Here is a 25,947-nt window from a genome sequence, read left to right on the forward strand (position 1 = left end):
CTGGGCCTCTCTGTCCCGTTTAACCCGGATAATCTCCGCTTCTCTACCAAGGAGCTGTTCGAGACAACTAGCAATCGCAATCGCCTTCCTAAGCTTGGGAGCCCTTTTACCCATTTCCTTATGGGCATGATTCCAACAATTCTCTCCCTCGGATCCCAGATCCAGTTTCGGGGTGTCACCCCACTGTACCCATTTGGGCCACTTATGGTTCAAATATGAATGGAGAACTTCCTCCCATTCAGCATGACTGGCCATAATTATTTCCTTTTAGGATTCGTCACTTGTGTATAGGTAAGGGGTCGGGGTAGGGGTCCGGTTTTCACTAAATTCCCTCACGTAGATTTTACCCAAATTCCCAAGACTGTTCTAGTTCTAACTACACAGTTTGTCCACCTTGTGTTACAGACACTGGGTTTATGGCCCAATTTACTGGTCGAATCTGTATTAGTCCTTCACTCACTTAAGACTGGCCGTCACGTGGGGCAGCTGCCCTCTTAATTCAGGCTCAGTTGGAGAGTTGGAGAATACCGGGTTGAAGGTTCGACTTCGGAGCAACGTATCACTTCTTATCGAAGGACCGCCTGGGGTGCCAATGTTGTACCTGTTAATTCTCAGATACTTTCAACCAGTTTGCTTACTCCAAGGTTTTACCCTGGTGCCCTTATTTGCAAGATGGACAAAGGACAAACACAAGTAAAGGTTCAACAAGTTGGAGTTTGTGTCTTTATATGCCCTGTTTGTGAACTCAAGTCCTCACTCACCTGAAGAAAGAGCTTGAGGCTCCGAAAGCTTGTGCTGCCAAATAAACCTGTTGGACTTTAACCTGGTGTTGTGAGACTTCTTACTGTGCTTACCCCAGTCCAACGTCGGCATCTCCACATCACTTTCAATGATTGTCAGATTTGCAGCATGTTCATTTGTGTGAAACCCCAAATTGGGAGACATAACTCAAATGAAACCAGGAGTGCAGTATTTAACCCAAGTTAAATCCACAGTGATAGTATTTAACTCAAGTTAAATCTTCAGTGACAGCATTTAACCGGGGTTAAATCCCCAAAGACAGTATTTAACCCAGGTTAAACCCTCTGTGACAGTATTTCATGTCAGTTACACTTTCAGTATCAGTATTTAACCTGGGTTTTGTTTTGTATTTCAGGTTCTCAGGTTTGAACTCCGAGACCGAAGATGACAGAATCCAGTCCTCTGATCTATATACCCCTGCTGGATGTGACTGCGACCTGGATCCTGAGCCTGGGTTTACACTGCTGGTGCCTGTGTGAACCTGTGCTTGCTCTCTGGCTCATATCACTCCTACGCTTGGGCCTGCTATGTGCCTCACTCCAAGCCTTGCCGCAGTGTGCGTCTGGACTCCCGGCCTGGCTGTGCTGGAGGGACCTATACTGGATGCTGGCTATATCCTGCCTGCTCACTCCAGTGTACGTCAGCCTGACCATTGCTGCTCAGCTCCCCTCAGACGAACTCCTGTATGGGCCGCACAACTGGAGCACGCTGGCCCTCAACTATGCCACCACAGGCCTGGTCTTCCTCCTGTGTCGGCACTTCCTCCCAGAAGGGACGTCAGCAGACGAGGCAGGATCAGGAGGCACCCTGGGCAGGCTGCTGTCCTACATGAAGCCAGACATCGGCCGGTTCCTCCTGATGGCTGTCTTCCTGGTCCTGTCATCTCTGGGTAAGGTCCTGGCATCACTAACTAGGCATCAGGCAGTGATGATTGGGGGTTTGGGGATGGTTAGGCGAAGGTGCGGGGTATGAGATGGATGGCGGGGGGGGGTGGTTAGGAGGAAACAAGGTGCTGGGTCAGGAGGTAAAGTGAAGGGGCGGTGGGGGAAAGGCGGGGTGGGTGGGAGTTGGGAGATGACCAAAGGATATGTTGGGGCCGAGGATCAAAGGATGACAAGGTTGTGCGAGGGAGCCAGGAGAACAGATGGCAGGTTAGCATCCCAGCAAAGATGTCACGGACACTGACTTTATCCCTCTCCCAGGCACTACTCCAAAGTTGAACTTGACTGTTCATACCCTCATTGTTATACGTGACCTCAAGGTGGGCTTTGAGCTACATTTCCATGCCATCATTAAGACCCCCTATTTCTCCCTTTGTATCATAATCAGTCTTCACTCATCCACTCCTGAAACCTTCACCGAGGCCATGGTTACCTCCAGGCCATTCCAACCCACTCCTTTCTGGTCTCCAACTCTTGGACTGACAAGTGGCAAAGTAACATTGGTGCCACACAAGTGCCAGGCAATGACCACCTTCAGCGAGAGAGAAGCTAACCATCACCCCTTGACATTCAATGGCATTATCATTACTGAATGTCCCACTGCCAACATTCTGGGGTGGGGGGGCGGAGGGGGGGTTAACCATTGCCCAGAAACTGAATTGGACTAGCCATATAAATACTGTGGCTACCAGAGCAGCTCAGAGGCTCGGAATCCTGCAGCGACTAACTCACCTCCTGACTCCCCAGAGCCTGTCCACTATCTACAAGGCACAAGTCAAGAGTGTAATGGAATTCTCTCCATTTGCCTGGATGGGTGCAGTTCCAACAATCAAGAAGCTCGCCACCATCCAGATCAAAGCAGCCCCGCCTGATTGGCATCCCTTCCATAGACATTCAATCCCTCCAATTACGATGAACAGTGGCAACTGTGTGTAGCATCTATAAGATGCACTGTAAGAACTCACCAAGTTTTTTTAAGCAGCATTTTCCAAACCCACTACCATCTAGACAGAAAAGGTCAGCAGATACCTGGGATCATCACCACCTGGAGATTCCCCTCCAAGTCACTCACCATCCTGACTTGGAAATATATCACCGTTCCTTCACTGTCATTCGGTCAAAATCCTAGAACTCCCTCCCTAACAGCACTGTGGGTATACCTACACCACATGGACTGCAGCAGTTCAAGAAGGCAGCTCACCACCATCTTCTAGGTACCTAAGGATGGGCAATAAATGCCAATTTGCCAGTGACACCCACATCCCATGAAAGAATAAAAAATACAATGATGGTGTAGGTTGTATTCTCACATTGGTAACGGGATGGAGGGTGCGGGGAGAGAGGGGTGATCTAGGATATGCCTCAGTGATTGCTGATGATTGATGTAAGTCTTGCTTCACACGTTTCCAGGGGAGATGGCGATACCCTATTACACTGGGCGGATGACAGACTGGGTGATGAATAAAGAGGATCCATCGGCATTCACCAACTCCATCATCGCTATGTCCCTCATCACCTGTGGCAGGTACACAAAGCATTATTCGCAACATGGGAGAGTTAACATTGCAGCAAGTGTCGGCTCACTGCAGTGGGATACTGGGATAGAGAGAGATATTCTGACCTGAATCATGTTTGATCACACTCACAAACATTCTGCGCATTAACAAGCCCATCCATTTTTCAAACACCTTCCAGTTTCCCCAGTGGCTCCTGTTTTCACACACAGTGTAGTGATTGTATCTCCAGTGATTCCTGTTTCTCACACACAGTGCGGTGATTGTATCACCAGTGATTCCAGTTTCTCTCACACAGTGCAGTGATTGTATCTCCAATGATTCCTCTTTCTCACACACACAGCAGTGATTGTATCTCCAGTGATTCCTCTTTCTCACACACACAGCAGTGATTGTATCTCCAGTGTTTGCTGTTTCTCACACAGATTGCAGTGTGTGCATCTCCAGTGATTCCTGTTTCTCACACAGTGCAGTGATTGTATCTCCAGTGATTCCTGTTTCTCACACACAGTGCAGTGATTGTATCTCCAGTGATTCCTGTTTCTCACACACAGTGCAGCGATTGTATCTCCAGTGATTCCTCTTTCTCACACACACAGCAGTGATTTTATCTCCAGTGTTTGCTGTTTCTCACACAGATTGGAGTGTGTGCATCTCCAGTGATTCCTGTTTCTCACACAGTGCAGTGATTGTATCTTCAGTGATTCCTGTTTCTCACACACAGTGCAGTGATTGTATCTCCAGTGATTCCTGTTTCTCACACACAGTGCAGTGATTGTATCTCCAGTGATTCCTGTTTCTCATACGCAGTGCAGCGATTGTATCTCCAGTGATTCCTGTTTCTCACACACAGTGCAGTGATTGTATCTCCAGTGATTCCTGTTTCTCACACACAGTGCAGTGATTGTATCTCCAGTGATTCCTATTTCTCGCACTGTGCAGTGATTGTATCTCCAGTGATTCCTGTTTCTCACACAGTGCAGTGATTGTATCTCCAGTGATTCCTGTTTCTCACACACAGTGCAGTGATTGTATCTCCAGTGATTCCTGTTTCTTACACACAGTGCAGCGATTGTATCTCCAGTGATTCCTCTTTCTCACACACACAGCAGTGATTGTATCTCCAGTGTTTGCTGTTTCTCACACAGATTGCAGTGTGTGCATCTCCAGTGATTCCTATTTCTCACACAGAACAGTGATTGTATCTTCAGTGATTCATATTTGTACCCTCTGCAGTATGTATTAACCCAATGATTCCTGTTCCTGTGTGTCACACAGTGCTTTGACGGAGTTTATGTGTGACTGTGTCTATAATATTACAATGACCGGGATTCACACTCGTATCCAGAGCTCCGTGTTTCGATCTGTGGTGCGGCAGGAGATTGCCTTCTTTGACACTGTGCATACAGGTAAGTGTCGCAGACATAGAGACAGGCAGAGTGTGAGTCAGACAGATATAGAGACACTGTTAGAGACAGCCGTAAACAGAAAGGGGGCAGAGCAGGAGGGAGAAACAGATAGGCAAACAGTGAGAATGATGAGATGGACAGACATGACCAGAGAGGGAGAGATGAGGAGGTATTGAGTCACCAGAAAGAGAGATGGGGAGAGAAGGATAAAGAGAGAGAGAGAGACAAAGAACGGGTGATGAGACAGAGCGATACAGAGAGAGAAAGAGAGATGCAGTCAGTAGAATGAGATGGACACAGAAAGGAGAGAAATACAGAGAGAGTGACCAGAGAGAGATGGATAGTGAGAGGAGAAATATACAGAGAGAGAGAGAGAGTGTGAGAGACAGCGACCTTTGAGAGACGGATAGAGAGAGGAAGACAGATAGTGACCAGAGAGAGATGGATAGAGGGAGAGAGATATAGAGAGATAGTGACCAGAGAGAGATGTATAGAGAGAGGAGAGATATACAGAGAGTGTGAAAGACAGTGACCTTTGAGAGATGGTTAGAGAGAGGTGAGAGATACAGAGAGACAGTGATCAGAGGGAGAAAGGGAAGGAGAGAGATAGAGAGAGTGAGACAATCTCCAGAGAGGGAGATTTCATTTTTTTACAACTTTTCTTTTCACAATCTATCCAAAATCAACCTGAATTAAGGCAAATTGAGATGAATATAAACTATCAATTACACATTAAATAGCAGACACAAAAGGACAGATTGCAGGACAGTTCACTCAAAATATATGGCACTCATTTCAGCGACAAAGCCGTTCAAAGCTTTGAAATTCCTCGAGTGGAATTCCAGGATTTCTCCCCAGATCCTCAGCACGGCACGGTGACTCAGGGGTGGCAGGTAGCACAGTGGTTAGCACTGCTGCTTCACAGCTCCAGGGTCCCGGGTTCAATTCCCGGCTCGGGTCACTGTCTGTGTGGAGTTTGCACATTCTCCTCGTGTCTGCGTGGGTTTCCTCCGGGTGCTCCGGTTTCCTCCCACAGTCCAAAGATGTGCAGGTTAGGTTGATTGGCCAGGTTAAAAATTGGCCCTTAGAGTCCTGAGATGTGTGGCTTAGCGGGTAAATATGTGGGGATAGGGCCTGGGTGGGATTGTGGTCGGTGCAGACTCGATGGGCTGAATGGCCTCCTTCTGCACTGTAGGGTTTCTATTCTATTCTCTTCTACCTCCAAAGCAACCCAAGTTCTGCAGACACAGTTTTCACCAAAATGGCAGACGTTGGCAAAACCTGGATGCTATGAATCCACCCAAGTTATCTTCAAGCAACAGGAATGGATGCAGCAACCCTGCATTTACCTATCCCCAGGTCCTGGATCCAGTATTCTTCAGCCCTCCTGAACTGTGCTACTGGGACCTGGGCTTGAATGGTGTCTTTTTATCTGGTTTCAAATAGTGTCCGTTTCCCCAGAAACCTGAGATTCCCTTTCTTGTTACTGCTGAGGTTTTCCTCGAAATCTGAAGGTTCTGTTTCAACTCCCATTATGGTCTGCCTCAAAAAGTGCAATGTTTTGAAGAAATGGAAACTGTCACACAGTGATGAGAGCAGGAGAGAGCAGGGAGGAGAAGGCAATCATCAGAGAGAACGAAAGAAGGAGATAGATAATGATGATAGAGTAAATATGAGCCCCAGGAACCTGCCAGGGTGAAACAATGATCAGGCAGGGGATGAGGCTAGCCCAGTGCACTTGGGGTGTACTGACATCTGCAATCGTAGTTTGCCCAAGCTAGGGTAGAATAAGGGATCAGGGTAGCCAATGAGGTTAAACCAAGGCTTTACTTGAAGCAATTTTTCAAAGCCATCTAGGGCGGCACGGTAGCACAGTGGTTAGCACTGCTGCTTCACAGCTCCAGGGTCCCGGGTTCGATTCCCGGCTCGGGTCACTGTCTGTGTGGAGTTTGCACATTCTCCTCGTGTCTGCGTGGGTTTCCTCCAGGTGCTCCGGTTTCCTCCCACAGTCCAAAGATGTGCGGGTTAGGTTGATTGGCCATGCTAAAAAAAAATTGCCCTTAGTGTCCTGGGATGCGTAGGTTAGAGGGATTAGTGGGTAAATATGTAAGGATATGGGGATAGGGCCTGGGTGGGATTGTAGTCAGTGCAGACTCGATGGGCCGAATGGCCTCTTTCTGTGCTGTGGGGATTCTAAAATTCTAAGATTTTGGCTAAGATGAAGCATTAGATCAAGCCTGGGACAGGGTACAATGCCTCATCCTGTCAGCTTGGAACTTGCTTGATCAAGCCCAAGATGGGATGCAGTATCCTTGTCTTGTCAGCTTGGATCTTGTTTGTCCCTCATGTGGGGACCATGATTGGACTTGATTTGAATTTTTTTTTGATTAGAATTAAAGTACAGAAAGGTAGCAATAAAAAAAGTAACTCTCAGTACAAATCATCCGTGCAGATTATTGATAATTTCAAAAGGACAATTGGTTATCTTCATTTCTGGGATTATTACACAATTTTTAGTGTGTGTAGATGATAATTAATTCTTACTTTAGGAATGGCAGTGTGAAACCGTCCATGGGTTTCATGGGGAATCTCTAATTGATCTCCCCGATGATTGATGACAAGTTCCCTTAGTGACAGTCAGTTGTCTACCTGGTGGAGCTCATCACCTGAGCCCTTTATAAGGCAGACATCAGGAAAGGTCACAGAACTGTGTCCCGGACAGGACTTATACATGCACGCCATGGAGGAGTGGCTTCATTTTGTGTTTAACAATAAATACTGTCCCTTTCCAGTTGGGCTTCCTGAGTTATTGCAGGTAGAAATGGTCTACAAATAGGTTCTCTGAATACGATAGGCAGAAGCAAAGTGGTTTTGATGATATTTCTTCATGTGTTGCCTAGGTGACATCACATCACGTATCACCACGGATACGAACACGATGAGTGAGTCGCTAACGGAGAAGTTAAGTCTGCTGATGTGGTATCTGATGAGGGCAATCTGTCTCCTTGGCTTCATGGTCAAGCTGAGCTTCAAACTCACCTTGTTGACACTCATTGGCATATTTGTCATCAGTATCATCCCCAAGTACACTGGAAAGTACTATCAGGTACATTCAGTTAACTTACTCTACACTGTCTCCCATTCACTTTTTTTTACTTTCTCTTTTATGCGATGTGGGTGTCATTGGTTCAGCCAGCATTTGTTACCCATCCCGAGTTGCCCTTGAACTCAATGGCCTTCTTGGACATTTAAGAGTCAAGCACATTGCTGTAGCTCTGGAGTCACATGTAGGCCAGACCAGGCAAGGACAGCAGATTTCCTTCCTTGAAGGACGTTAGTGAACCAGTTGGATTTTTACAACAATTGACAATGGTTTCATGGTCATGATTAGATTTTTAATTCCAGATTTAAATTTCACCAGCTGCCGGGGTGGGATTCGAACCTGGGTTCCGAGAGCAGTACCTTGGATCTCTGGATGCTAGTCCAGCTCCAATACCACTATACTGTTGTGGGGCTATCAGGCCATGTGTGGGGGTCTCTGACCTCGCTGTGACCCTGTGTGGCGGTGGTCTCTGACTCTGTGTGGAGGGGGGGGTCTCTGACCCTGTGTGGGGGTCTCTGACCTCGCTGTGACCCTGTGTGGGGGTGGGCTCTGACTCTGTGTGGGGGGGGTCTCTGACCCTGTGTGGGGGTTTCTGACTGTGTGGGGGGGGTCTGCGTCCAGGTGTAGGGGTCTCTGACCATTGTGGGGGTCTCTGACGCTTTGTGAGGGGTCTCTGTCCTGGTGTGGGGGTCTCTGACCCTTTTTGGGGGTCTCTGTCCTGGTGTGGGGGTCTCTGATCCTATGTAGGGATCTCTGAACCTTTGTGGGGGTCTCTGTCTCGGTGTCGGGGGTCACTGTCCTGGTGTGGAGATCTCTGTCCTGCTGTGGGGGTCTCTGTCCCTGTGTGGGGGTCTCTGTCCCTTTGTGGGGGTCTCTGTCCTGGTGTGGAGATCTCTGTCCTGCTGTGGGGGTCTCTGTCCCTGTGTGGGGGTCTCTGTCCCTTTGTGTGGGTCTCTGTCCTGGTGTGGGGATCTCTGTCCTGCTGTGGGGGTCTCTGTCCCTGTGTGGGGGTCTCTGTCCCTTTGTGTGGGTCTCTGTCCTGGTGTGGAGATCTCTGTCCTGCTGTGGGGGTCTCTGTCCCTGTGTGGGGGTCTCTGTCCCTTTGTGTGGGGTCTCTGACCCTGTCTGGGGTCTCTGTTCCAGTGTAGGGGTCTCTGAACCTGTGGGGTTCTCTGACCCTGTGTGGGTGTCTCTGTCCTGGTGTGGGGGTCTCTGTCCTGATGTGGGTGTCTCTGTCCTGATGTGGGAGTCTCTGTCCCAGTGTGAGGGTCTCTGTCCCTGTGTGGGGGTCTCTGACCCTGTGTGGGGGTCTCTGACCCTGTGTGGGGGTCTCTGTCCTGATGTGGGTGTCTCTGTCCCAGTGTGAGGGTCTCTGACCCTGTGTGGTGGTCTCTGACCCTATGTAGGGGTCTCTGATCCTGTGTGGAGGTCTCTGACCCTGTCTGGGGGTCTCTGACACTGTGTGGGAGTCTCTGACCCTGTGTGGGGGTCTCCGCCCCGGTGTGGGGGTCTCTGTCCCAGTGTGGGGTCTCTGACCCTGTGTGGGGGGTCTCTGATCCTGTGTGGGGGTCTCTGATCCTGTGTGGGAGTCTCTGACACTTTGTGGGGGTCTCTGACCCTGTGTGGGGGTCTCTGACCCTGTGTGGGGGTCTCTGATCCTGTGTGGGGTTCTCTGACCCTGTGTAGGGGTCTCTGACCCTGTGTGGGGGTCTCTGCCCCGGTGTGGGGGTCTCTGTCCCAGTGTGGGGTCTCTGACCCTGTGTGGGGGTCTCTGACTCTGTGTGGGGGGTCTCTGACTCTGTGTGGGGGGTCTCTGACCCTGTGTAGGGGTCTCTGACCCTGTGTGGGGGTCTCTGACCCTGTGTGGCGGTCTCTGACCCTGTGTGAGGGGTCTCTAACCCAGCTCTGTATTTTCTATGACAGAAACTCTCTGCGGAGGTCCAGGAATCTCTCGCAAAAGCGAACGATGTCGCCGTGGAAACATTCTCCTCAATGAAGACAGTGCGGAGCTTTGCGAATGAGGATGGCGAGTCTCGTCGCTATGGTGACCGTCTGGAGGATACCTATCGACTCAACAAGAAAGAGGCTGCAGCCTACGCTGGCTTCATGTGGACGAACAGTGTAGGTGACACCCCCCGTTCCAGGTATCCAGGGCGTGTGGGTGGGCTGCAGAGCTCACTACGAGGCTGGGAGGAAAAGGGTTCAATATCGAGGATGATACAGGCCTTTGATAACAAGCGAGGATCACTGAATCTTGGAGTGTTTGAGGTGAATGATTGGGAGACCATGCGGCGTGTCGGCATGACCGAGGAAGGAAGAGTGTAATCAAGGAAGTGATCAAGGGAGAGAGAGTGTGACTAAGGGTGTGACTGAGGAATGACTGAGTGAGGGAGTGATTGAGGGAGTGTCAATGTGATGGAGGGAGTGTGTGTTTTAAGAATTGAGGGTACGATTTGATAGAGAGATTTGATAGAGGTGTATAAGATTTTGATGGGTATAGATAGAGTGAATGCAAGCAGGCTTTTTCCGCTGAGGCTAGGGGAGAAAAAAACCAGAGGGCATGGGTTAAGGGTGAAAGGAGAAAAGTTTAAAGGGAATATTAGGGGGGGCTTCTTCACGCAGAGAGTGGTGGGAGTGTGGAATGAGCTGCCGGATAAAGTGGTAAATGCGGGGTCACTTTTAACATTTCAGAAAAACTTGGACGGGTTCATGGATGAGAGGGGTGTGGAGGGATATGGTCCAAGTGCAGGTCAGTGGGACTAGGCATAAAATGGTTCGGCACAGACAAGAAGGGCCAAAAGGCCTGTTTCTGAGCTGTAATTTTCTATGGTTTTATGGTTCTATGATTGAAAGATTGAGAGAGTGAGTGTGATTAAGGGAGTGAGGATGGGGGTGAGGGAGTGAGGGTGGGAGTGAGGGTGGGGGTGAGGGAGCATCGGTGTGAGTGAGGGTGGGGATGAGGGAGCGTCAGTGTGGGTGAGGGAGCATGGGTGTGTGAGGGTGGGGATGAGGGAGCGTCAGTGTGGGTGAGGGAGCATGGGTGTGTGAGGGTGGGGATGAGGGAGCGTTGGTGTGGGTGAGGGAGCATCGGTGTGAGTGTGGGTGGGGATGAGGGAGCGTTGGTGTGGGTGAGGGAGCGTCAATGTGGGTGAGGGTGGGGGTGAGGGAGCGTTAGTGTGGGTGAGGGTGTGGGTGAGGGAGCGTCAGTATGGGTGAGGGTGTGAGTGAGGGAGCGTCAGTGTGGGTGAGGGAGCATCGGTGTGAGTGTGGGTGGGGATGAGGGAGCGTTGGTGTGGGTGAGGGACCGTCAGTATGGGTGAGGGTGTGGGTGAGGGAGCGTCAGTGTGGGTGAGGGTGTGGGTGAGGGAGCGTCAGTGTGGGTGAGGGTGTGGGTGAGGGAGCGTCAGTGTGGGTGAGGGTGTGGGTGAGGGAGCGTCAGTGTGGGTGAGGGTTTGCCGAATGTTCTGCTGGCTGGGTGTGTGGTGAGGATAGTTTATTTGGGTGAATCGGTGCTGGGCAGTGAGGGATTTGGGGCAGGTCGATCTCTCCCTCACTGGCGGAATGGTGGTCCAGTGGTTTTCTCCGGGTGCTCCGGTTTCCTCTCATAGTCCAAAGATGTGTAGGTTAGGTGGATTTATGGGCTAAATAAGTGGGCCCAGAGGGATGCTCTGTCAGAGAGTCAATGGGCCAAATGGCCTGCTTCAGCACAGTAGGGATTCTATGTTTCACTCTGTCTCCATGTTTCTTTGTCTCAGTTGTCGGACCTGGTGCTGAAGGTCAGTCTCCTTTACTGTGGAGGCTGTCTGGTGGAAGCAGGAAATGTAACCAGTGGCAATCTCGTCTCCCTCATATTCTACGAGCTGCAGTTTACCACGGCCATTGAGGTGAGGTACTAGAGTACGGGCCGAGGGAATACTCACCCTATCGACTGCTGAAATACAGAATCCTGTTCACCTGAACTCACTGTCTGATACCCAGACTCTCAACATCTGGACAGCACACTGACTGGTCACACTGTACACGGACAGCACACTGACTGGTCACACTGTACACGGACAGCACACTGACTGGTCACACTGTACACGGACAGCACACTGACTGGTCACACTGTACACGGACAGCACACTGACTGGTCACACTGTGTACACGGACAGCACACTGACTGGTCACACTGTACACGGACAGCACACTGACTGGTCACACTGTACACAGACAGCACACTGACTGGTCACACTGTACACGGACAGCACACTGACTGGTCACACTGTACACGGACAGCACACTGACTGGTCACACTGTACACTGACAGCACACTGACTGGTCACACTGTACACAGACAGCACACTGACTGGTCACACTGTACACGGACAGCACACTGACTGGTCACACTGTACACGGACAGCACACTGACTGGTCACACTGTACACGGACAGCACACTGACTGGTCACACTGTACACGGACAGCACACTGACTGGTCACTGTACACGGACAGCACACTGACTGGTCACACTGTACACGGACAGCACACTGACTGGTCACACTGTACACGGACAGCACACTGACTGGTCACACTGTACACGGACAGCACACTGACTGGTCACACTGTGCACACGGACAGCACACTGACTGGTCACACTGTGTACACGGACAGCACACTGACTGGTCACACTGCACATGGACAGCACACTGACTGGTCACACTGTGTACACGGACAGCACACTGACTGGTCACACTGTACACGGACAGCACACTGACTGGTCACACTGTGTACACGGACAGCACACTGACTGGTCACACTGTACACACGGACAGCACACTGACTGGTCACACTGTACACACGGACAGCACACTGACTGGTCACACTGTACACACGGACAGCACACTGACTGGTCACACTGTACACACGGACAGCACACTGACTGGCCACACTATGTACATGGAGAGCACACTGACTGGTCACACTGTGTACATGGAGAGCACACTGACTGGTCACACTGTGTACACACGGACAGCACACTGACTGATCTTGCAGGATAGGGAAGGTTAGAGGGTGCGGGATAGCCTGTTTTCAAAAGGCTGTGAGGAATTCCCTCTGTTTCATCTGTCTCCAGACTGCCTGTTTTCATTGAAGGGATGTTGCTGCGAGGTTTTTGATGTGATGGTATCTGCAGTTCTGTGAGCTGTCCTAACATTGTTTCTGTCTGTGTGTGACCGGCGCCAGGTCCTGATGAATGTCTACCCCAACGTGAAGAAAGCTGTCGGTGCCTCGGAGAAGGTCTTTGAGTACATGGATCGTCAGCCAGCGCTTTCCACCATGGGCACCCTGGCCCCAGACAGGCTGAGAGGTCACATAGAGTTCAAGAATGTGACCTTTGCCTACCCCAAGCGAGCAGACACCCAGGTATTAAAGGTACGGTGACTCTTTGGTGTCCCATCACTTTGTGAGATCATAGCAGATTGCTTTGGAAATGTGAGAGAGTGCACCAGCCTGAGGTTCACTGACAAGACGGATAAAGTGAGCGAAAGAGAGACAGGAGATAGAGAGATAAAGGGAAGAATTTTCCCATTCCATCCGCCATGGGAATCATAGAGGGCAAGGGGTGGACCATGGAAAAGTCCATTGACCTCGGGTGGGATTTTCCAGTTTCAGGGCAAGCGCGGGCAAAGAGAGAGGGAAAGGGAGATAGAGAGAGACAGAGAGATAGAGGGTAATAGAGAGAGGGACAGGGAGATGGAGATAGAGAGAGATAGAGAGACTGAGAGACAGGTAGATAGAGAAAGACTGGAAGGCAGAGCGAGGTAGAAAGATGGCGAGTCTGAGAGATTGATAGAGGGAGAGACAGGGCAATAGAGAGAGTTAGAGAGGAAAAGATTGATAGAGAGTTAGATTGATAGGCGGATAGATAGACAGATAGATGGAGAGGGAGAGAGAGAAAGAGAGAGATGGGGAGAGAAAGATAAAAAGGAAGAGAGATAGTTTTAGAGAGAATTGGGGGGAGGGAGATAAAGAGATGCAGAGTGACTGATAGGCAGATAGAGAGACACACAGATAGGTAGAGAGAGTTACAGAGGGAGAGAGTGTGTGAGAGAGATTGATAGATAGAGACAGAAATAGAAAGGGATATAGAGAGAATAAATAATTCAAAGTCTGACTGGAATATTACCCTTCATCCCGAGAGCTGGAATACTGAGGGTTGGAAGTTATGTTCCAGCTGTACAAACTCTGTTTAGACCCTATCTGGAGAAATGTGTTCAGTTCTGGGCACTGCACCTCAGGAAGGATATATTAACCTTGCAGATGGGGCAGCGTAGATTCACCAGAATGTTCCTGGGATAAAAGGATTAAATTATGAGGACAGGTTGTACAGATTGGGTATGAATATGGAAGCTAAGTAGAGATTTGAAGAATTGATAAAGTCAATAAAGATAAAATATTTCCTCTGCTGTGTGTGGGGATGGAAGGGGGAGGCAGGGTGGGAAGAGGCTGGAACAAGGAGGCAGAATATTATATTTAGGCCAGAATTTTACCATCCTGTCCATCACGGGAATAGGAGCAGACAAGGGGCGAATAACAGGAAGGTCAGTTGACCTCGGGCAGGATGTTACAGTTTGGGGATGAGCGAGGTTGTAAAATCCGGCCCTTAGAGTTCAATTGTTCAAAGGTGGTGTCAGGAAGAACATCTGCACACAAAGGGTACAGGATATGTTGTAGTCTCTGCCCACACCATCCACCCACGCACGCACGCCCACAAACATGTGCACACACTCACACACGCGCGCACACACACACACACACACATGCACACACACACACACACACATGCACACACACACACACATGCACACACACACATGCACACACACACACGCACACACACACACACCATTCCCCCCCCACCTCCGCTTCCCCCCCCCGCCCAGGACCCCCAGAAAAACCATACACAATGGAAGTCAAATGAAACATTCAAAACCGGATTGGATGAATTTTTCTTCAGTGAGGGTGTGAATGGTTATGGGACAGAGGAGCTTCAGTGAAGTTAAAGATCAGCCGTCACCCATGGAACAGTAAAACAGACTTGGTGGGCGGAATGGCCTCCTCCTGTTCCCATGTTACATTGACAGGAGTGACGAGGGAGACTGTCATCAATCCTAACCGAGCTGAGGCTTCTTCTTTTCAGAACGTGTCCTTTGAGCTGAAGTGTGGTGAGATCACAGCCCTGGTGGGCCCCTCTGGTGGGGGGAAGACCACCTGTGTAGCTCTGCTGGAGAGGTTTTATCAACCCCAGTCCGGAGAGATTCTGCTCGACGGCAAACCCATCGAGGAATACGAACACAAATATTATCACAACAAGGTGAGGAACAGAGTGTAATATACACAGGGACAGAGTGTAATATACACGGGGACAGAGTGTAATATACACGGGGACAGAGTGTAATATACACGGGGACAGAGTGTAATATACATGGGGACAGAGTGCAATATACACCGGGACGGGGTGTGGTACACACATGGGGATAGGGTGTGATACAGACACAGTGAAACTGTGTGATGCATACAGGGAGACAGAGAGTAATGCATCCGGGGACGGGGTATAATACACACACACGGGGACGGGGTGTAATACACACACACGGGGACGGGGTGTAATACACACACACGGGGACGGGGTGTAATACACACACACGGGGACGGGGTGTAATACACACACACGGGGACGGGGTGTAATACACACACACGGGGACGGGGTGTAATACACACACACGGGGACGGGGTGTAATACACACACACGGGAACGGGGTGTAATACACGCATGCGGACAGAATGTAATCTGCCTCAACATTTCAATTCACTGCTCTCCTGAGACTGACCGCTCTCCTGCTGTATCCTAGACGTTCTGCTCACTGCACCATCTGTTCAGGCAACTCGTAACCCACTCAGGACGATGTCCTGCTGCAATGTTCCAGTGAAGCCTGGCATAAGCTGGAGGAACAATATCTCATCCTCCGATCAGGCATGTTACAGCCCTCAGGACTCAACACCGAGTTCAACAACTTCAGACTGTGAACCTTCTCCATCTTTACATTTTTTTATAACCCAAACACTGTTTGTTCCTGGGCAAAGACCCTCCCCAATGGGCGATCTGTCACTTGTTCGTAAGTTTGCTGCATATTGGGCCCTATTTTACCATGTTGATTCTAGGTGCTGGGTGGACTTGAATCTGGGAATGTTTCAGATCCGACTTTTAGACCTGTTCTGCGGTGCCCCCATACAGAATCTGCCTGAAAAAATATCAGTGATTCCGAATCGCGCTGCACAAGCCTGTGGGCGGGGCTCATCGTGCCCGAAACCCTGCAGCTCCGATCGGAGCCTCCAACTGCGCAAGCGCAGGAAAAATAAAGAGAGAATGAGGCTCCCCTACTCCATCGCTCCCGGGCTGGATAATGCCTCCCCCTGGCCCCCACAGACATTGCCCCACAACATTACTGACCCCCTTATCCCGCCCATCCCCTCCACCAGCCAGACTGGTCACAGCCCCTCCCCCCTTCTCCCTCACTGATCACAGAGTGGCAGCGGACCCTCCCTCCCACTGACCAATCTCAAGCTGAGGGCTGTTGGACGCTCGGCACCTACCTCCTCACTAGCTGGAGCGCCCGAATCAGACTTTTGTACAGCATGTCTATTTCACGCCGAATCTGGATGGGCAAACGCGGTGGTAAAGGGCAAAGTGCGGTAAGGTTGGGCATGCAGCCCATTAAGTCAATTTGAATGCATGCAAATGCATTTAAATAGCCGTCGCATCTGTTTCAGGCACGGTCCCAATCACGGCCATTTTCGGGTCTTGGTAAAGGGGGAACCGGCGCGGAAGTGGGGGTGGATCACGCCACTCGCCTCATGCCTGACTTTGTCAAGGTTACCAACTTGATATTAAAATCGGGCCCATGAGTTGCATTCTTTCCCAGCTCCCATCAATCATTCTTGCAGCTGTACCATCCCCTCTTATAAGGTATCTAATTCAACTCATTTTCCCTCTCTTTTATTCTGCAGAAGGTTCATATAGGCTCAAAACGTTAACTCTGTTTTCTCTCTCCTTGCAGATGCTTCCAGACCTACTGAGTTTTTCCAGCATTCTCTGTTTTTGTTTCAGATTCCAGCATCCGCAGTATTTTTCTTTTATTATGTGAGGACAAGGATCCACCTTGTGCAGGATACCAAACAATGCTTTCCGCTGCTCTGGCCCAGACAATGCACGCACCACAAGCATATCCTACCCTCTGACCTCTGCCCTCCTGGTCTCCGTAGTCGGTCCCGGGGCAAAAGTCTTTCATGTGGAACTTGAGTCGACTCTTTTCAATGCCAGATAATGCTGTCCTTACAAAATCACTCTTGGGCCCTGATGCCTTTTTCTGAGCTGCTCTCTCTTCATTCTTCCTCAGGTGGCCCTGGTGAGTCAAGAGCCAGTACTCTTTGCTCGTTCAGTTGAGGCGAACATCGCCTACGGACTTGGCGGGAAGCCCATCAACTCAGTCAAACGTGCGGCAGAGCGAGCAGACGCGGACCGGTTCATCAGCAAACTGAAAGATGAATACAAAACTGGTGAGTGGTGAATGGGTGGGGGATTAAACAGAATGATGAGAGATGGAAAACTAAGTACAGACTGCTCTCTAAAGTTAGACTGGGTCACAGCTTAAATAAAAGTTTGTACAGCAACTCAGGAGCAGCAGCATGAAACCCAATTCCCAGGAAAAAGATACAAGCTCATAATCAAAATCCCAAATGAATCTTTGATCCAAATCCATAAAGTATAAGGCATTATCATTGACCATAATAGACTGAAATTGGCTGAAAAATATCGCAGCTTGTGTTACCAAAGCAAATTTGCAGATCTTGAATGGCAACATTTATCCCACATTTTAACCACTCTCCTGTCAGGTTTTACAGGTTCCAGTTTCTGTTGTTATTTAGAGAATGATTAAACACAGAGTGAGTGAGGTGATGAATCTTATCCCTGATTGTGAACATCCCCCTCGGTCTGTCGCCCTCAGTTTCTGGGCTATGGTGTTCAGGTTCAGTGCTATCGCTGACATTCGGTTTGTACAAAGGTTCCTCTCATTCTCTTGCACTCTAACCCGTCTCTCCCCTTCCTCCTCCTTTCTTTCTGAATGCACAGATGCCGGTGAAAAGGGTGGCCAGCTCTCCGGTGGACAGAAACAGCGAGTGGCAATCGCCCGAGCTCTGATCCGTGACCCTCGGGTACTAATCCTGGATGATGCTACTAGCTGCCTGGATGGAGATAGCGAACACACAGTGAGTACTGGAGTATCCAGTGTTCCTGATAATGGGGACAGGGAGAATGAGCTCACAGTGAGTACTGGAGTATCCAGTGTTCCTGATAATGGGGACAGGGAGAATGAGCTCACAGTGAGTACAGGAGTATCCAGTGTTCCTGATAATGGGGACAGGGAGAATGAGCTCACAGTGAGTACTGGAGTATCCAGTGTTCCTGATAATGGGGACAAGGAGAATGAGCTCACAGTGAGTACTGGAGTATCCAGTGTTCCTGATAATGGGGACAGGGAGAATGAGCTCACAGTGAGTACAGGAGTATCCAGTGTTCCTGGTAATGGGGAGAGGGAGAATGAGCTCACAGTGAGTACAGGAGTATCCAGTGTTCCTGATAATGGGGACAGGGAGAATGAGCTCACAGTGAGTACTGGAGTGTCCAGTGTTCCTGATAATGGGGACAAGGAGAATGCGCTCACAGTGATTACTGGAGTATCCAGTGTTCCTGATAATGGGGAGAGGGAGAATGAGCTCACAGTGAGTACTGGAGTGTTCCTGATAATGGGGACAAGGAGAATGAGCTCACAGTGAGTACTGGAGTATCCAGTGTTCCTGATAATGGGGACAAGGAGAATGAGCTCACAGTGAGCACTGGAGTATCCAGTAATGGGACAGAGGGTGATGGAATAAAAGTAGTGACCCCCACATCACTTTCCCCACTTTGCTTTCCCTCTCTTTCTGCCTCTTCTCAATCCCATCTCTCACTTTCTGTCTCTTTCTGGTGTCTCTCTCTCTCTCAGGGTTTAGTGAGAGGGAGGAACTGATGGAGATCAGTATTAGAAGAGAAATGGGGTTGGGGAAACTGATGAGATTGAAGGCTGATAAATCTCCAGGGCATGATAATTTACATCCCAGAGTACTTAAGGAAGTGGTTTGAGAAATAGTGGCTGCATTGGTGGTCATCTTCCAAGATTCTACAGACTCTGGAACAATTTCTACAGATTGTAGGGTAGCTAATGTAATCCCACTATTTAAAAAGGGAGGTAGAGAGAAAACGGAATTATAGACCAGTCAGTCTGACATTGGTAATAGGAAAAAATTCGAGAATCCATGATCAAACATTTTACAGCAAAATACTTGGAAAACAGTGGCAAGATTGGACAGAGTCAGCATGGATTTATGAAAGGGAAATCATGCCTGACAAATCTACTGGAATTCTTCAAGGATGTAACTAGTAGAGTTGATGAGGGGTGCCTGTGGATTGGATTTATTTGGATGCTCAGAAGGCTTTCAACAAAGTCCCACATAAGAGATTAGCGAGTAGAATTAAAGCACCTGGGATCAGTGCTGGGACCCCAGCTATTCACTATATTTATATTAATAATTTAGATGAGGGAACTAAATATAATATCTCCAAATTTGCAGATGATGCAGATGGGAGGGTGAGCTGTGAGCAGGATGCAAAGATCCTTCAGTGTGATTTGGACAGGCTGAGTGTGTGTGGGCATATGAATGGCAGATGCAGCACAATGTGGATAAATGTGAGGTTATCTATTTCAGTTGCAAAAATGGGAAGACAGATTATTATCTGGGTGGCTATAAATTAAGAGAGGGGAATGTGCAATGAGACCTGGGTGTCCTCATACACCAGTCGCTGAAGGTAAGCATGCAGGTGCAGCAGGCAGTACAAAAAGGCAAATGGTATGTTGGTGTTCATAGCGAAAGGATTCGCGTCCAGGGACATCCTGTACAGAGACTTGGTGAGACCACATCTGGGGTGGGATTTTCTCAAACAGTTTCTCGCCATAACTGCAAGAAACATAGGGGGTGATTCTCCCAAAAGTGTTGAATTGGCAGGAAAACTGTTCTAAATCCCAACTGTTCTGTCAGCTCAGCTTCTCACCTGAATCTCTGCACTCTGTGCACTGAAGAGGACCCAGTCAGGAATCTCATTAAAAACCCAGGGGGGTTGGGGTCTATTTGCACCGGAGTTTGATATTTCTCGAGCTCTGCGCATGCGCAGTGGCCCTGATCTGTCAGGCTCCCCGTTTGCTGGCCAACTCAATCACAGCGCTGCCCCTCCAGCCACCCCCCACAACCTGATCGCGGCCCCCACAGCAATTCTCAAACCAGCCCTGACCCCCGCCCCGGAGCGCCCCGATGCCCAGGCCCCATCCCCCCAACAGTGGCAAACCCTCCCCCCAGCAGACCACCCACCCCCCCCAGCCTGCCCCAATCGCTGCCCTCCCTCCAGCCCCGACCGATCCCAATGCAGAGCGGCAGTGGGACCCCCCACCCCCACCGATCGCACCTGGCCCCACCCACAATAGGCCCCGCCCCTTGGCACTGCAAAAGGCCCGGTGGGCAGTGCCACGGTGGCCCCTGGGCATGGGCACTTTGCCCCTTGGGCAGTGCCAGGGGCACAGGCTGGCACTGCCAGGATGCTCATGCCCGAGGCCCACCACCCCCTGGCCACCCGACCCCCTGGGGAACCCCGATTGCCCCCCCCTTCATTCCGGATGGGTCTCCCGCTCGCTCTCCGAATGTGGGGAGCTAGTTTGAACGCAGCTGGAATGAAGTACTCCTGACGGGGTGGGATGATTAACAAATCTACATATTTAAAATAGATTAAAAACAGATTTAAATTACTTACCTGCCTTCCCGTTGGTTTCCAGCGTGGTCTGGCCGGTGACTGTTCACCGGCTCTGGGAGATGTGCATGCGTTCCCGCGCCTGTGCAAATCCCCACTCAAGGCCGCAAATGCACGTCTCCCCAGCTGGACCCGCCAGAAAAGTGGCAGGCCGCAATGGGAGAATCGTGGCCAGAGTGTGAACAGCGTCGGTCTCTCAGGCGCGCTCCACACCACAATCTTTTGACACGCAGTCACTTGTTTGGTGAGTTGGGAGTTTGACGCCTTGGGGGGTGGGAAGGGAGGGGTGGAGCCTAAACACACTGGTAAAACCAGCGTCAGAGTGCTCGGCCACCATGTAATGAGGGCACCCTGATCTCACAGTGCACTGGAAGACCCTCTCCAATCCCCCACAGACAACGGACCCCTCTTCATCAGAGGCATGTTCTCCCCCACCCTGATATGGGTTGCCCGCATTGGGGCATCAGGATCCTCCTGATGGGTTCCCTGGCTGACCCCTGACATGCATCCTCCAGCACCCCCCTGACATGCCCAACCTATCACGATCCAACCCTGCATAGCCCCTCTGCATAATACCCCCACTCCCGGCACACCAGTGGTGGCTGATGTCTGCTGCCATGGTGTGTGGTGGCCACTGTCCAATGGGCATTGTCCAATGGGCAATGTTGGGCTTTGCCCCCGACCACCCAGGATCTTTGATGGCCTCTGAGCCAACCCCACCAACATCACCAGCTCGCCATGTCTGCGTAAGTGCAGAGCAGTAGTGATTCGTGCCAATGGGACGGCTCGCCGGAGAGGTGGGAAATATCCAAGAGGGGGGAAGCGTGTGTGCTGAACTCCCAAATGATATTGAAATCCATACAATCTCATGCCAATAAACTTTGTGCCCTTTCTGGGTGTGAAGTGGTTCACGCCATTCAGAAGGGGCCAGGAAGGTAGAAAACCTGTTTTGTGCCAGGCGCAAATCAAATTTTTAGCATCGCATAATATTTTCCCAGTTCGTCACACTTATCGCTGGAGCAAATGGTAAAATCCCACTGCTGGAATATAGTGTGCAGTTTGGGTCTCCCAATCTGAGGAAGGATGTTCTTGCTCTAGAGGGAGTGCAGAGAAGGTTTACCAGACTGACATCCGAGGAGAGATTGAGACAGTGAGGATCATATTCACTGGAGTTTAGAAGAATGAGGGGGGATCTCATAGAAATCTGTAAAATTCTAACAGGACTAGATAGAGTAGATGGAGGAATGTTGTTCCCAATGGTGGTGGAGTCCAGAACCAGGGGTCACAGTCTAAGGATACAGGGCAAACCATTTAGGACTGAGATGAGGAGAAATTCCTTCACCCAGACAGTAATCAGCCTGTGAAATTCGTTACCACAGAAAGCAGTTGAGGCCAAAACATTGAATGTTTTCAAGAAGCAGTTAGATAAAGCTCTTGAAGCAAAGGGGATCAAAGGATATGGGAGGAAGCTGGGATCAAGCTATGGAGTTGGATGATCAGCCACGATCAAAATGAATGGTGGAGCAGGCTTGAGGCCTTCTCCTGCTCCTATTTTCTATGTTTTTAATGCTAAGTCTATACTTGCCCCAATGAATCTGTGGAATTCATTGCCACAGGAGGCTGTGGAGGCCAGGTCATTGAGTGTATTTAAGACAGAGATAGAGAGGTTCTTGATTGGTAGAGAGATCAAAGGTTAAATTTTGTCATAGGACAAATTTAAATGTGGATTACAGGGTCAAAGGTAGGGTTCTGAAGAATGTGGAGGAACAGAGAGATCTTGGGGTTCATATCCACAGATCTCTGAAGGTTGCCACTCAAGTGGATAGAGCCGTGAAGAAGGCCTATAGTGTGTTGGCGTTCATTAACAGGGGGTTTGAGTTAAAGAGCCGTGGGGTTATGCTGCAACTGTATAGGACCTTGGTGAGACCACATTTGGAATATTGCGTGCAGTTCTGGTCACCTCACTATAAGAAGGATGTGGAGACACTGGAAAGAGTGCAAAGGAGATTTACCAGGATGCTGCCTGGTTTGGACGGTAGGTCTTATGAGGAAAGGTTGAGGGAACTTGGGCTTTTCTCTTTGGAGCGGAGGAGGTTGAGAGGAGACTTGACAGAGGTTTATAAGATGATGAGGGGGTTAGATAGAGTGAACGTTCAAAGACTATTTCCTCGGGTGAATGCAGCTGTTACAAGGGGGCATAACTATAGGGTTCATGGTGGGAGATATAGGAAGGATGTCCGAGGTAGGTTTATTACTCAGAGAGTGGTTGGGGTGTGGAATGGACTGCCTGCAGGGATAGTGGAGTCAGAAACTTTAGGAACATTTAAGAAGCTATTGGATAGGCACATGGAGCACTTCGGGATGATAGGGAGGAAATAGCTTGATCTGGGTTTCAGACAAAGCTCGGCACAACATCGTGGGCCGAAGGGCCTGTTCTGTGCTGTACTGTTCTATGTTCTATGTTACAGGGAAAAGGTGGGAGCGTGGTGTTGAGAAACATATCAGCCATGATAGAATGGCGGAGCAGACTCGATGGGCCAAATGGCCAAATTTTATCCCTATACCTCATGGTCTTAAAATATATTTCTCTGTATTCCTTTCTCTCGCTCTGTTGCTCTCTCTGTTGCTACCTCTCTCTCGGTTGCTCTCTTCCTCTCTCTCTGTTGCTCTCTCTCTCTCTCTCTGTTGCTCTCTTTCTCTCTCTGTTTCTCTCTCTCTGTTATTTTTCACGACACCCTCTCTCACTTTCAGCCCTTTCTCTGTATCTCTCTCTCTCTCTCTCTGTCTCACTCATGGGCCTGCATTTTAAATGCCCGATCTAGCTAGTTTATCAGGGAGGGGGCGTGTGTGGTGTTGGGATGAGGCAAGTATAGGCCCACCCTGCCACCACCTTGCTGCCTGCTCCCGTGCTACTCATCCCCATAACAGAGTAGGTGGGCGGGCACCGAGACTGGCTGGCAGCCTACCATACTGCAATAAATAAGTAAGGGCCAACTGAGCTTGTTAAACAAGTGTGGTGAACCATCGTTGGTTCCCACCAGGTAGTGCTGAGCCAGGGTCTGGCCAGTACTATGAGTCTGTATATATGTTACTGTTGGGATTAGGGTTGGGCTGTTCTACATGTTACTGTTGGGGTTAGGGTCTACCTGTAATATAGTTCTTATGGTACATCCCAGTCGGGCTCCGCCTCCTGGGAGAGGTATAAAGGTCACTGCTCTGTCTGGGACCCTTTAGTCTGGGATCGTGTATTATATATGGCAGCTCTATTGTAGTAGTCAATAAAAGCCTTTACTTCCTCGAGCATCTCTAGCCTCGTGAGTTATATCGCGCATCAACAAGTCAATTAACTCCGATAATAGACTGACCACATCGTCATGGTCAGGCTCATGAAAGAGTGGAAAGGAACTCATTCGCTGTCTCTCTTACATTCTCTCACACACACTCACTCTCTGTTTCTCTCACACTCACCTTCTGACTCTCTTAAACTCTCTCTCGCACACACTCACTCACATTCACTCTCTAACTCTCACTCTCACACTCTCTCTCACACATTCACTCTCTGACTCACACACACTGTCTCTCTCGCACTCGCTCAGATACTCTCTGACTCTCTCACACTCTCACTCTCTGACTCTGTCACGCTCTTTCACACTCACACACTCACTCTCTGACTCTCTCACACTCTCACACACACTTACTCTCTGTCTCTCTCATACTCACTCATTCTCTGACTCACAGTCTCTCTTTCTCACACTCACTCTCTGACTCTCTCACACACACTCTGACTCTCTTTCTCACACACTCTCTCTCAGTCTCTCTCACTCTCTCTCACACACACTCTCTGACTCTTTCTCTCTCACATACTTTCTGACTCTCTCTCGCGCCCATTCTCATACACACTCTCTCTGACTCTCTCACACTCTCACACACTCACTCTCACTCTCACACTCTCAGACACTCTCACACTCTCTCTCTCACACTTCTCTCTGACACTCTCTCTCTCTCTCTTACACACACCCTCTTGATACTCACTCTAACATTCCCCCTCTGCCCTCTCTCTCCCTCCCCCTCTCCCCATCCCCCCACTCTCCCTCCCCCTCTCTCTCTCTCACCTCTCTTCACCTGTCCTTCCCCCTTCCTCTCACCCCCGTGTCACTTTGTTTCTTTCTCCTGTAGGTTCTGCGGTCTGTATACAATGGAGATCGGGACCGTGCGGTGCTGGTGATTGCACACCGCCTCAGTACGATCGAGAGAGCTGACCGCATCGTGGTGCTGGAGGATGGAATTGTGGTGGAGCAGGGCACTCACCAGGAGCTGCGAGATAGTGGTGGCTGTTACCAGAGGCTGCTCCGCAAACACTTCCAGGGCTTTGGGAAGGGGGTGACACAGGAAGAAATGGATGGAATGGAGAATTGCAGGAGTGTTTCCAATTGAATAATGGGCTGACTGTGTGAGGCTGGGGCAGGGGGGTGGGGGCAAAGCAGAGAGACGCAGACAGAGGTCAGACACGGCCAGATACAGACACAGCCCAGACACAGATGGAACTTTGATTCAGACAAAGGCCAGACACAGATGGAAGCCTGATGCAGACAGACACCAGTCTGAGATTTGTACTCACTGCCACTCTGTGAATTTATGTATTGAGTAAAGGAACAGGTGTTCCTCTTCATTGTAAACAGTTTGTTCAATGATTTGCCTTTGAACATTTGATGTTTCTGATGTTATTGATGTAGATACTGTTCAATAAAGATTATTTGCTAAAACTATTGTATAATTAGACCTAATCCATAGAGGGAAAACCTGCACTAAAATAAACATTCCCCCACTGAAAAGTCCTGTCGAATACCAAATCCTCTCTCTGGTCCACTTTCTTCTTGCTTTTTCTCACATCACATTTGTTTCTTCTGCAAATTACTTTAAATCTGTGCCCTCTCATTCTTGATCCTTTCACGAGGGGGAACAGTTTCTCCCTATCCACTCTGTCCATCCCCCTCATGATTTTGAATATCTCGATTAAATCTCCCCTCAGCTTCTTTCTCTTCAAGGAGAACAGTCCCACCTCTCCAATCTATCCTCATAACTGAAGTTTCTCATCATTGGATCCATTTTTGTAAACTTCTTCTGCACTCCCCGATGCGTTCACATCCTTCCTATAGTGTGGCACTCAGGGCTGTACACAATACTCCAGCTGAGGTCTAACCAATGTCTTGTATAAATTCAGCATAACCACTCGGCCCATCGAGTCT

The 25,947-nt window shown here is 49.7% G+C and overlaps 1 protein-coding gene across 2 annotated transcripts in view; it reads left to right on the plus strand.

Moving 5' to 3' along the window:
- The window catches only part of tap1 (transporter 1, ATP-binding cassette, sub-family B (MDR/TAP)), a 46,233-nt gene extending 20,766 nt beyond the window's left edge, over positions 1-25,467 (plus strand). For both annotated transcript variants that reach the window (XM_078217889.1, XM_078217890.1), the window contains 11 exons: positions 1,157-1,690; positions 3,153-3,267; positions 4,535-4,665; positions 7,566-7,771; positions 9,692-9,889; positions 11,524-11,652; positions 12,991-13,179; positions 14,948-15,121; positions 17,205-17,364; positions 17,939-18,075; positions 24,878-25,467. In XM_078217889.1, the coding sequence (XP_078074015.1) occupies positions 1,186-1,690; positions 3,153-3,267; positions 4,535-4,665; positions 7,566-7,771; positions 9,692-9,889; positions 11,524-11,652; positions 12,991-13,179; positions 14,948-15,121; positions 17,205-17,364; positions 17,939-18,075; positions 24,878-25,135 (2,202 nt within the window). In that variant the 5' untranslated portion in view covers positions 1,157-1,185 and the 3' untranslated portion in view covers positions 25,136-25,467. The remainder of the gene's footprint in view (positions 1-1,156; positions 1,691-3,152; positions 3,268-4,534; positions 4,666-7,565; positions 7,772-9,691; positions 9,890-11,523; positions 11,653-12,990; positions 13,180-14,947; positions 15,122-17,204; positions 17,365-17,938; positions 18,076-24,877) is intronic.
- The last annotated feature ends 480 nt before the right edge of the window (positions 25,468-25,947 follow it).

This window comes from Mustelus asterias, chromosome 8, assembly GCF_964213995.1.
Source record: "Mustelus asterias chromosome 8, sMusAst1.hap1.1, whole genome shotgun sequence".
Taxonomy (NCBI): domain Eukaryota; kingdom Metazoa; phylum Chordata; class Chondrichthyes; order Carcharhiniformes; family Triakidae; genus Mustelus; species Mustelus asterias.